At 52.8% G+C, this 11,671-nt stretch overlaps 3 protein-coding genes across 5 annotated transcripts; 2 read left to right on the top strand and 1 right to left on the bottom strand.

Annotated features, from left to right (window-relative positions):
* Positions 1-2,774: 2,774 nt before the first annotated feature.
* LOC9637162 (leucine-rich repeat receptor-like serine/threonine-protein kinase At1g17230) lies at positions 2,775-6,873 on the top strand. The gene is made up of 3 exons (XM_002989620.2): positions 2,775-2,903; positions 2,977-6,260; positions 6,312-6,873. Exons 2-3 carry the CDS (start codon positions 3,272-3,274, stop codon positions 6,719-6,721), a joined length of 3,399 nt encoding a protein of 1,132 aa, XP_002989666.2. The 5' UTR covers positions 2,775-2,903; positions 2,977-3,271; the 3' UTR covers positions 6,722-6,873.
* A 504-nt stretch (positions 6,874-7,377) lies between these two features.
* On the top strand, positions 7,378-9,665 carry LOC112342121 (agmatine hydroxycinnamoyltransferase 1-like). 2 transcript variants are annotated; one of them, XM_024663425.1, is made up of 5 exons: positions 7,378-7,493; positions 7,595-7,709; positions 7,839-7,923; positions 7,975-8,424; positions 8,483-9,665. In XM_024663425.1, exons 2-5 carry the CDS (start codon positions 7,684-7,686, stop codon positions 9,476-9,478), a joined length of 1,557 nt encoding a protein of 518 aa, XP_024519193.1. In that variant the 5' UTR covers positions 7,378-7,493; positions 7,595-7,683; the 3' UTR covers positions 9,479-9,665. The 2 variants fall into 2 exon arrangements, with proteins under 2 accessions (XP_024519193.1, XP_024519195.1); XM_024663427.1 differs by having other exon boundaries at positions 7,421-7,535.
* On the bottom strand, positions 9,644-11,632 carry LOC9637626 (28 kDa inner dynein arm light chain, axonemal). 2 transcript variants are annotated; one of them, XM_024663428.1, is made up of 8 exons: positions 11,533-11,632; positions 11,410-11,492; positions 11,265-11,346; positions 11,131-11,211; positions 10,958-11,044; positions 10,792-10,899; positions 10,670-10,717; positions 9,644-10,604 (listed from the first exon to the last, which is right to left on the bottom strand). In XM_024663428.1, the coding sequence occupies exons 1-8, from the start codon at positions 11,620-11,622 to the stop codon at positions 10,458-10,460; spliced, it is 726 nt and encodes a 241-aa protein (XP_024519196.1). In that variant the 5' UTR covers positions 11,623-11,632; the 3' UTR covers positions 9,644-10,457. The 2 variants fall into 2 exon arrangements, with proteins under 2 accessions (XP_024519196.1, XP_002989619.2); XM_002989573.2 differs by having other exon boundaries at positions 11,410-11,632.
* Positions 11,633-11,671: the final 39 nt, after the last annotated feature.

Genomic DNA, 11,671 nt, shown 5'->3' with positions numbered 1-11,671 from the left:
TCATGTAGTCTGGTGTTGTTGTCCCCATGCCTGGTACCCTTGTGCCATGCGTCTATTTGTGTTTGGCGCTGAAGCTATAGCTCTCTTGGTTGATGCTAGCCATGCATTCTGAGTTGGTCACTTTGGATCTGTAGTTGATCTTTTGTCATTGTTACATCTATTGCTCCCCTGTTGGTTTCATGCTGCATCACACAGGCCATGTTTACATTGTGGCTCTCCCAGTTTTCTGCCTGTATCTGTGGCTGGTTGAAAAGCCTCATTTTGATCTTCTATACTTGATGTCCTTCCATGTAGTCTCTGACTTTTGGTGTTTTGTTTGTTTGAACGGGTGATACTTATTTTCTATGTCTGGCTGTGTGGCGTTCTTTTCGTTTGGTGTATTGTTCGTGGTAAAATTGGCTGACTAGCAAAGTGACTGCCCAGCTCTGTAATACGTATGCTTTGGTTGATGTTGGCATCTGTTTATAATCGCATAATTTCTCTAACAACATTTTTCTTACTCTAGTTCATTGCATGCATATCCCGTCTCACTGCTGGTGTCTGGTTGTAATATCTGGTGAGCTTAACTTGTCTGACGACATTTTCCTTTCTCTAGTTTGTGATCTCTGGCTGGAATGCATAGAATTGCATAAGCTTTCTGTGATGATTTGGAATTGATTAAATGAACCTTATTGCAATCGATTGGGCCAGTGTGCTCACACTGTCCAGCGAACAGATGATGTTCATGGATAATTTCCTTGAGCTGACATACCCATTCCCGTTGATGCACACGAGCATCACATTTGTACCTGTGTTCAGAGACCTACCGAGTATGTTGCTGTTTGATCTCAGGTGGAAGGATTTCACGCAGCTCATAGAGAAATGCGTCTCATCAGCATTGTGAAAGTTGCAAGACACCAGTGTAGTGGCCGGGACTTCTAAGGTCGATATACGATCTATTGGTGGTAAGTGCTATGCAGCCTTTTTTAAACAGAAGGAGTATGGCCCCTACTTCATCATGTCCACTGAACTGAACGGCAGATCCAACGACATGTTTGTGGCAGTAGACAGATTCCGGGGCTTTTTGGCCTTGGATGACAGGACAGGTGGCAACAAGAAAGTCGTTGGAGCTTATGTGAGCTGCTACTTGCCTGCTGGATGGTTGCTTTCGAATACTGCAGAGCCAAGGGTGTCATCAGTTTCCAGTGGCTTTTGCTATAGGCTGCTGGTTGGGATCCTCATTCCGGCTATGATGTCTTCCTCGATCGCCTTGGGGAGGTTGCCAGTCGGTAGAGAAGGTATCCATTCACAGCATACAAGTTTATGGCTCTTTGTTCATTCAAAGAGACGTCTTTTTCAGATCGTAGCACTGGACAAGGCTCCGATGGCTGTCATAGAGCTGGCAGCCCTTCGGAGTGTAAACAGTCGGTTTCCTTTATCAACCCACTGGTTGACAATCTCAAGTGTGTGGTTATACGCTTCATTTTAAGTGTGATAAGCTGAGAGCTTTGGGGGAAAAGATGGTGCCTAAGGTGGTTAATTTTGTTAGCTTCTCCCGCTTTCAGAAACCAGAACAGATGGTGACATTTGCTAAAAAGGCTGTGGCCACTTTCACCTATTAGGGTAATCAAATACAATAAAAAATAAATTGAGTTGCCAATGTAATAGTTGATGTGAGATAAAAAATTGTCATTTAACTATTGTAACAAAAAATAACTAGTCTGTATAATGCTGCAAATTAAGAGCAGAAAGTCTCCGTTCTCTATTCTGGCACTGAACGATTCCAGAGAGAACTTACATTTGAAGATCATGATAAGGCTCATAACTTCACATATTAGAATATTCCAATGTTAAACTATTTTCTCAATTGAATTTTAAATAAATAAGAAAATAAGAAAACCAGCAACGGAGCAGAAATTATTATTATTTTTCATTTGTCTCGTAATCTTGCTGTTTCCAACTTTGGCCATGGCATCACATTTGCAATTTCAAAGAAAAGAAATGGTAAAGTAAACGTGGAAAAACAACCAATAAAGAAATGCCATACCAAGCTACCTAGCGTCTAAACGGCCACAACACGGCATCAACGATCGTGGGTGCCAAAATTTGACTGAAAGCCTATCTGGACCACACTCGATCCATCCAATACAAGGCATATATAAATTGAGCCCACACATAAGATCGACATGGAATAACATTAGATAAGCCCGAAGAGAGTTGTCACAGACAGGAAACAAGTTTAAGCCAGCCGGAGTCATCTTCTGTGTGTTAAAAAAGTAGGAGACGATTCACGAACATGGGCACGGCTGACCCGGAAAGCACTAGACAAATTATAATGTGGCAGCGCTTGGAAAACGTTGCGCACGACGTGCGAGGACTTAGCAAATCCATGACATCACCAATAATCACAGGGGTATCCAAGGGAATCTCGTCACCCGGAATCAAAGGAATTTTCGCAGAAGAAAGCGTATGTATGGCAGCGCGCGGTTGCGGGTGTGGTGGTTCTTCCTCACCAGATACTTTTAGATGATTTGGCGGATAAATCATGAGATTCCATCTTCCATCTTCCATCTTCTCCTCTGATCTCGATCTCGTATGCTTTGATTCCGACCTCCTACCAGTTATAACGTCACAGCAGGCACGAGCAAATTTGATCATAACCGGCGAATATTTCAACAACGTTAGTGGACACACGTCACGAGCCAACCGTCCACGTCACCGCCAAGTGGCAGCATATTCCCTCCATATGCCCCGCAATTTGAACTTTAATTTCTTTCTTCTTTTTACTTTTTTTTTCCGCTTTGTGGAGCACAAGCCCACAAGCAAAGGTCTGTCACAGTCGTTTCGAAAAGGAAGATCTCTGGCGTGACAACGGAGGAAGGGATGGACGGATAGCGAAGGATGGACGATTCTCAAGATCGCTGGTAAATCTTTTAGCTAGACTTGGCTATGGCGCTGGAATGATTGCGCCCACCTCTGTTTTCTTCATCTCTCCAGGATCTCAAGGCAAGAGTTTTCACTCGATCTTGTAGTGGCTCAGGCTGGCTGGTATATATTAGTTCCAGGGGTATCAGGCAATGCAGGAAGGAGCCTCTGGATCCGCTGGGAATTTAGAGCAGTGGCAGGGGAAGGATGAGGATTGAGGATTCTAGAATTGGACAGCCTCTCAAAGCCCCTTTGTGCTAGCAGCTCATGATCCGGCGGTGATGATCGATCGGGGGGATCAGAATGTGGTGTTGTAGGGAGTCGTGTTCGTTTCTTCCTGCTGCTGGCGATCGTCCACCCAAGGAGGATGAGCAGCTGGCTATCCACCATCCTGGTTGTGGGGTTTTTGACTTTGGTGGTGAGCGATCCGGAAGAGGATGATGCGGCAGTTCTAGCAGAGGTAAAGCGCAGCTGGGTGCTCCCCGGCGACGCTCTTCGGTCGTGGTCCTGGTCATCCGCAAGTGAGAGTAAGTATAGCAGTGGATCCGGTAACGGCACAGTATGTTCTTGGGAAGGGGTCACTTGTGCCGGCAACTCGAGCCGCGTCGCGGTGCTAGATCTTGACGCTCACAACATCTCCGGCACATTGCCAGCGTCCATCGGTAACCTCACCCGGCTCGAGACGCTCGTCCTCTCCAAGAACAAGCTCCATGGATCCATCCCCTGGCAGCTGTCGCGATGCAGGCGCCTCCAGACCCTGGACCTCAGCAGCAACGCGTTCGGGGGTCCGATCCCGGCCGAGCTGGGATCGCTCGCGTCCCTCCGCCAGCTCTTCCTCTACAACAATTTCCTCACCGACAACATCCCCGACTCTTTCGAAGGCCTCGCCTCGTTGCAGCAGCTGGTGCTCTACACCAACAATCTCACGGGCCCAATCCCCGCCAGCCTTGGCCGCCTCCAAAACCTCGAGATCATCCGGGCCGGCCAGAACAGCTTCTCCGGCTCCATCCCTCCCGAGATCAGCAACTGCAGCAGCATGACCTTCCTGGGCCTCGCGCAAAACTCCATCTCAGGCGCCATCCCTCCCCAGATTGGCTCCATGCGCAACCTCCAAAGCTTGGTCCTCTGGCAAAACTGCCTCACCGGGAGCATCCCTCCGCAGCTGGGCCAGCTATCCAACCTGACCATGCTCGCCCTCTACAAGAACCAGCTACAGGGCTCCATCCCGCCCTCGCTTGGAAAGTTGGCGAGCCTCGAGTACCTCTACATCTACTCCAACTCGCTAACCGGGAGCATCCCGGCGGAGCTCGGCAACTGCAGCATGGCGAAGGAGATCGACGTGTCGGAGAATCAGCTGACGGGTGCCATACCCGGGGACCTCGCAACGATCGACACCCTGGAGCTTCTCCACCTGTTTGAGAACCGGCTGAGCGGACCCGTGCCCGCGGAGTTTGGACAGTTCAAGCGTCTCAAGGTGCTGGACTTCTCGATGAACAGCCTGAGTGGAGACATCCCGCCGGTGCTGCAAGACATCCCAACGCTGGAGCGCTTCCATCTCTTCGAGAACAACATAACGGGCAGCATCCCTCCGCTCATGGGTAAGAACAGCAGGCTGGCGGTTCTCGACTTGTCCGAGAACAATCTCGTGGGTGGCATACCAAAGTACGTGTGCTGGAACGGTGGCCTCATCTGGCTAAACCTCTACAGCAACGGGCTCAGCGGCCAGATCCCTTGGGCGGTGCGGAGTTGCAACTCCCTTGTCCAGCTCCGCCTCGGCGACAACATGTTCAAAGGGACCATACCCGTGGAGCTCAGCCGCTTTGTCAACCTCACGTCGCTGGAGCTCTACGGGAACCGATTCACCGGAGGGATCCCCTCGCCGAGCACGAGCCTGTCAAGGCTGCTCCTCAACAACAACGATCTCACGGGAACGCTGCCACCGGACATTGGCAGACTCTCGCAGCTTGTCGTGCTCAACGTCTCGAGCAACAGGCTGACGGGTGAGATTCCAGCGTCCATCACAAACTGCACCAACTTGCAGCTGCTGGATCTCAGCAAGAACCTGTTCACGGGTGGCATACCGGACAGGATCGGCTCGCTCAAGTCACTGGACCGATTGAGGCTGTCGGACAACCAGCTCCAGGGTCAAGTTCCGGCGGCCCTGGGTGGCAGCTTGAGGTTGACGGAGGTCCACCTTGGAGGAAACAGGCTCTCTGGCTCGATACCGCCCGAGCTGGGGAACCTGACGAGCCTCCAGATCATGCTCAACCTCAGCCACAACTATCTCTCGGGGCCCATACCCGAGGAGCTGGGAAACCTCATCCTCCTCGAGTACCTCTACCTCTCCAACAACATGCTGTCGGGCTCCATCCCGGCCTCCTTCGTCAGGCTTCGCAGCCTCATCGTCTTCAACGTCTCCCACAATCAGCTCGCCGGCCCGCTGCCCGGCGCTCCGGCCTTCGCAAACATGGACGCCACCAACTTTGCGGACAACAGTGGCCTCTGTGGAGCTCCCTTGTTCCAGCTGTGCCAGACCAGTGTGGGCAGCGGTCCAAACTCCGCCACTCCGGGTGGTGGCGGGGGCATCCTAGCGTCGTCCAGGCAGGCGGTGCCCGTCAAGCTCGTGCTGGGCGTGGTGTTTGGGATACTTGGCGGCGCGGTGGTGTTCATCGCGGCGGGCTCCCTTTGGTTTTGCTCCCGGCGGCCCACGCCGCTCAATCCGTTGGACGATCCCAGCAGCAGCAGGTACTTCAGCGGCGGCGACAGCAGCGACAAGTTCCAGGTGGCCAAGTCGAGCTTCACGTACGCCGACATCGTGGCGGCGACGCACGACTTCGCCGAGAGCTACGTGCTTGGGAGTGGCGCGTCCGGGACGGTGTACAAGGCGGTGGTGCCGGGCACCGGCGAGGTGGTGGCTGTGAAGAAGATCATGACCCAGAGCGACGGAGCCCACTCGAGCTTTCTAAACAGCTTCAACACGGAGCTGTCCACGCTGGGCCAGGTCCGCCACTGCAACATCGTCAAGCTCATGGGCTTCTGCCGCCACCAAGGCTGCAATCTCTTGCTCTACGAGTACATGTCCAATGGCAGCCTCGGTGAGCTGCTTCACAGGAGCGACTGCCCTCTCGACTGGAACCGGCGGTACAACATCGCCGTGGGAGCCGCGGAGGGGCTGGCGTATCTCCATCACGATTGCAAGCCGCTGGTGGTGCACAGAGACATCAAGTCCAACAACATCCTGCTGGACGAGAACTTTGAGGCTCACGTCGGAGACTTCGGGCTGGCCAAGCTCTTGGACGAACCCGAGGGGAGGTCCACGACGGCGGTGGCTGGATCATACGGTTACATTGCACCCGGTAAGCTACGCACACCTACAGCAGTGACACTTACTTGGTGTGGATCTCCAGAGTTTGCCTACACAATGATCGTGACGGAGAAGTGTGACATCTACAGCTTTGGCGTGGTGTTGCTGGAGCTGGTAACGGGGCGGCGTCCCATCCAGCCGCTGGAGCTGGGCGGGGACCTGGTGACATGGGTGAGGCGAGGGACGCAGTGCTCGGCGGCGGAGCTGCTGGACACGCGACTAGATCTGTCCGACCAGTCGGTTGTAGACGAGATGGTCCTGGTGCTCAAGGTTGCGCTGTTTTGCACCAACTTCCAGCCCTTGGAGCGGCCATCCATGCGTCAGGTGGTCCGGATGCTGCTCTCGGCGAGGGAGCGGGGCTACTACAGCTACGAGGCCGAGTCGTGCGCCTCGTCGCAGCCACTGTCGGTGGCGGACGACACCCCCCTCGTCAGCCACAGTGGGCGTTTGTAGCCACTATTGTGACTGACTCTTTTGCTGGGCTGAGAGATCCGAGTCTTTGCCTCCGCCACGACCGTGATGGTGTGACCCTGAGATGAGATGTGTGTGTGGGAGGAACAAGCTTACAGCGTTGAGGTGACGAGATGGAAAGCACGTTTAGCGTTGAGCTACACGTGTATAGATCCTCGTGGCTTGCTGCATATGCCAGCAATGGGCATGTGTCCGTGATAAAAACAGGCTGCCTTGATCGGGTACGTGCGTACATCCTGGAGCTGGCTGCGAGAGTCACTCTCATTTCTCTTGCGGCCAGACTTGCAAGTCCCGGAAGAACGTTTGGTCCCAGCGGTTGGCATCTTTTCTTGTTTATTGTTTTCACCTTTGGCAGAGCTCTTGCTTTCTTTATGGATGGTTTTCTTTTCCTCCTGAGTGTAGCCTTTTGGAATGGAAACAGCTCGTATGGCGAGAGATTTGTCTCTGGCGGAGGCTGCCCGACCCGACTGGACCACACACGCTGCTGCTCAGGAAAGGTCACGAGATGCACAGCGTCGTCGTCGTGGAGTGTACGAAGCTAAACTAATTGCCCGCGATTATGCCACGGTTGGTTGACAAGAAAACGCAAGCGATACGATACTAATCCTCATACCTGACTGGATTAGTTTGCTCGCCGGATATCAATGAGCTTTCAGGCTGATATTTATCCTTGCGACAGTGTGTTCCTCTTTTGTGTCCTAGAGCACAAGGAATTCTTCGCTTGTTCTGCGGGCGGAGGACGGTCCCGCTAAAGGTGTGTGCAAGAGCGACCTTTCATGGGGTCCAGCAAAGCCAAGTACTTGACTTTCTGGAACGAAGATATGAGATTGACGAACTGATATTGCTTGTAAATAGGTGAAATTCTGGCGGTGCAAGCGGTGCAAAGAGATTAGCAGCTGCTCTCAAAAGGAGTGCCTCTCCTGTACGTTTTACCGGAATACCATATGGATCTCGGAGCACAGCAACAGAGGCAAGTCATGGCTTCTTTTCTTTTGTTGTTGCGATGATTGGCAATGGCAAGCAGCATCTTGTTTCGCAAGCATGGCTCTAGGCTGCACAGAAATTTTCCTCAGTCTTCGTGTCTTTAATTGTTTCGCAGGATTCCTCCTCATGCATCCGAACTCCATGCCACAAACCCTGTGGTATCGCCGGGCACTACATCCGCAGACTCGACAGCCGTGAAGGTAGTTCGCAAAACTTGACTGATATATACAATGACTCCATATTCTATACAGATATGTAGACAAAGTGCTCGATCTCTAGTCAAGGAGGAAGAGAAGGATTCCTTTTGGGTTGTAGTTCCGGAGGAGGCCCAAGAGGAGAGGTGGATTTCGCTGTCTGTCCTGGACAAGTTCATCTTGCCGATCTATATACCAGTCTATCTCATCTACGATGCTATTTCAGCCGACTGCTTCGACTCGTTCGTGGACAAGGTCCGCCACTCGCTGGCCAAAGTCCTCGTCCCATACTACCCCTGGGCTGGAAGGCTCAAGAAGAACCCGGAGACGCAGTCGTGGGATCTCCACTGTGACAACGGAGGGGCCGAGTTTAGAGTGGTTCATGTGGACGAGGAGCTACGCAAGACGGTCTTCTGCCGGCCGTGCTTGCAGCTCCGGCTGCTGGCCCCTCGATTGAATGCGGTCCCTCGAGAGGATGCTCCTCCCGTCGCAGCTCTCTCCGTCCAGGTAAAGTTTCCATCTCTCGGCTCCCAATCGAGGCTAAGTTGACGCATTGCTGGTGTAGGTGACGCGCTTTAGATGCGGCGCTGTGGCGCTTGGTTGCAGCTTCCACCACCAATGCGGGGACGCACACGCCGTCTCCATGTTCATGCAGGCGTGGTCACAGCTGACGCGAGGAGAGACCCTGTCCCAGGATCCCATCCACGACAGGTCGGCTTTCGTGGCCGCCACCACCGGCGCCAGCGTCTCAAGCGCCTCTACTGGCTCGAATCCATCGGCAGCTCCTCCGGCTGCCATTGTCGGAACCAAATCATGTCCTTCGACACCAGCACCAGCAAGCGACAGTGGCGAATCCAGTGTGGAGGACGACTTTGGCGAGTCCTGCATGGAAGGGCTGGTTTACGACAAGGAGGCACTGCGGGAGCTCAAGGCCATGGCTCCTCCGGGCACCACTTCCTTCGAGGCCGTCACCGCCTTCGTGGTGCGCAACGTGATGAAGCTCGACGACAGCGACGCCATGGCCAAGTTCGTGCTCATGGTCGACTTCCGCGCCTGTTTCGACGCCGCCACGTTTGCCGGCAACTTGGCGCTCCCAAAGGCCGTGATCATGCCCCGCGCGGACTTCGTTGACGGGCCCCTGGCCAACTCGGTCTCACCGGTCCACGAAGCGGTCAAGGGGGCCGACGAGGCCTACTTCCGGGCGTTCGTGGCCTACGCGGGGAGAGGACCGCCCAGCAAGGAGCGCGCTATGGCCGTCTCCAGCTGCGCCAGGATGGGGCTCTACGACGTCGAGTTTGGCTATGGCGGGCCTTGCTTCGCGGGGATCAACCCCCCGGTTCCCAGGCTCGTCCCGCAATTCTTGCTCTTCCTTCCAAATGCGAGCAAGGGCGATGGGTTTGTGGTCTACTTGCAGCTGGACAAGGCTTTGATGAACAAGTTGCTCCAAGATCCCGAGTTCTCCTCCATTGGCGCCAAGTACGAGCCATTAAGCATGACGATTGATAATGACGAGGAGGAGGAGCGAGTGACCACTTCTTCGCCACAGCATTCCCGGATCTAAGTTTAAGCAGTCCCGATGAATTGAATGATTTGGCTGGTTTCATGTGAGAGCGATTGTGTTATCAATGCTTATAGCGTTCGTGATCTTGTTTGTCCGATTTTACTGTTTGATAGATAGTTATGTATCTGCCATGTCCCTCCTCGTAACCACTATAAAAACGAATAATAATGAGATTCCTTTTTCGGTTTATGATACCCGCTATGCCGCTTGTGCACAAATTCTCTCGCGTTTATAGCGGGAGCTCCCCATCTGTGAAGAGCATAATGTACTTGCTTGAGTATTTAAGCTTTCCATCGCTTTTTCCGCTCGACTCAGGTTGGATCGCTCAAAGCAAGCTTTTCCGTTTTGCGACACGATGATCCAACCATCGCCTCTACACTTGTTGCTCGTCGTCATCGTCCTCGTCGCAACCTTGCCGCTCTCTTCCACACATCGGCCTCGTAAGTTCTTTGTCTAAGTTCATGTTCCTGTTCCCGATGAGCTCATGCTTCTCGTTCATTGCCAAGCAGTGCCCGACGAGAGCAAAACCATCCAAGCACAAATCACCATCAACAGCACCGCGGAAGAGGTAGAATGTGGTCGAGCACTGCTTTCCTGTTTCTAACGCGACCATTGCTGCCCCCAGGTCCCTCGGAACAGATCCAAGGAGCTGTCGATGATGGCTGGCTCGGCGCTCCCAGACTGCTCTCACGCCTGTGGCCCTTGCTCGCCGTGTCTCAGAGTTACCATCAGCTTTATGTGCCTCGAGTCGCGAGACTCGGAGGCTTGCCCTTCCACCTATCGATGTATGTGCCACGGAAAATCCTTCCCAGTCCCATGACTTGATCGCACAGACCACCACCATCTTCGACTTCCTAAGTTCCCACCCCCCGATCTCCACACACAGCGCTTTTGTTTTTTGAGTGTTTCATTCCAGAAGCACTTTTAGGTAGTTCGCTGAACACTGGTGGAAGAAGAAGAAGAAGAAGCTGTGGGAGTTTCATTTCTTGGCCGGAGCAAGGAAGGCCTCAAGCTGGGCCTTGAGTTGCTTGTTCGAGCGAGTGTAGTATGCCACTTCCTCGGCATGCTTCTTATCGTCGTAAGCTTTCTTCTCGGCGTTTTGCTTCTCGGTCATCTCACACTTGTTCTGGAAGAAAGTTAAACGAAACAAATAAATAAATCTGATGAACGTGAAAATTTGATCATCCGCACCTTCCACTCGGCCACTTGACGATCGAGTTCTTTGAGCTCTCCTTCGAGCTATAGAAAGATAACGTTTGAGTCAGCGCATGGATGCGTCTCAGCGTCTTGCAGTGCGTAGATAGATATCTTACTTGCTGAATGCGATTCTCCATGTCGGCTTTGCCGCATTCAGCCTGCAATGACTTTCTCAATCCGAAGGCAACACTGCTCTCGTAGAGTGTTTGATATGCCGCAATAGTCTGCCGTCAAATCACAGACGATTGTTTTCAAGAAGTGAACAGAAAAATGAGAGCTTACCATCCTGAGCTCGTCGCGGATCCGAAGCAAAAGAAGCCCCCGCTCTGCACAGTTAACAGTCACTTGCCGGATCAACTCGTCAAAGCACTGCAAAAAGCTTGAGACACAAAATAGTCACGCCGAGCGAAATCGCACCTCATAACGCAGAATACAAGAAGAACAAGAGCACCAACCTGAGCATAGAGCTCCTCTCGGATGGGACAAATGCCAGTCTCGCGTGCCTGCCGGCGTTGCAATTCTTGATCCAGTTTTTCCTGCCAAGAAAGCAAGCTCGAGATTAGAGTCCGGCACGAGCATCAAATCTTACTTGGAGATTTATAACGTCCAGCCGAGTCGCAGGCGTACTGGACACCTTCTGGATCCATTGCTGCCCGTCCTCAACCCATTGCCTGTGTGTAAGAAAGAAATATCCAATCAATCAATGCGATAGGGATGCCCCAAAGGCTACAAACCTCGGGGGTAGAATCGCATCAAGAATGTCCTCCGTTTGCTGTGTCGCAAGCGGCTTTGGCTCTGCCGGCGCTTGCTTGGAACCCTGGAAGGACGTAAGAACCCTATCGAGAGGGGGAGGATACCTTTCTCTTGGGGCTTGCAGCTTCCTTGGTGAGAATGACACTGGCATTCCCATACTTGAGCAGGGACGGCCACATATCCGAGCTCGCCATGGCCGCGCCAAACTAGGGTTCCTGTGAAAATGGCATACCGTTAGCTTTT

Source organism: Selaginella moellendorffii, unplaced genomic scaffold, assembly GCF_000143415.4.
Source record: "Selaginella moellendorffii unplaced genomic scaffold, v1.0 SELMOscaffold_99, whole genome shotgun sequence".
Lineage (NCBI taxonomy): Eukaryota > Viridiplantae > Streptophyta > Lycopodiopsida > Selaginellales > Selaginellaceae > Selaginella > Selaginella moellendorffii.
Note: the sequence above shows the minus strand (reverse complement) of the source record. Positions and strands in the feature narration are given on the sequence as shown.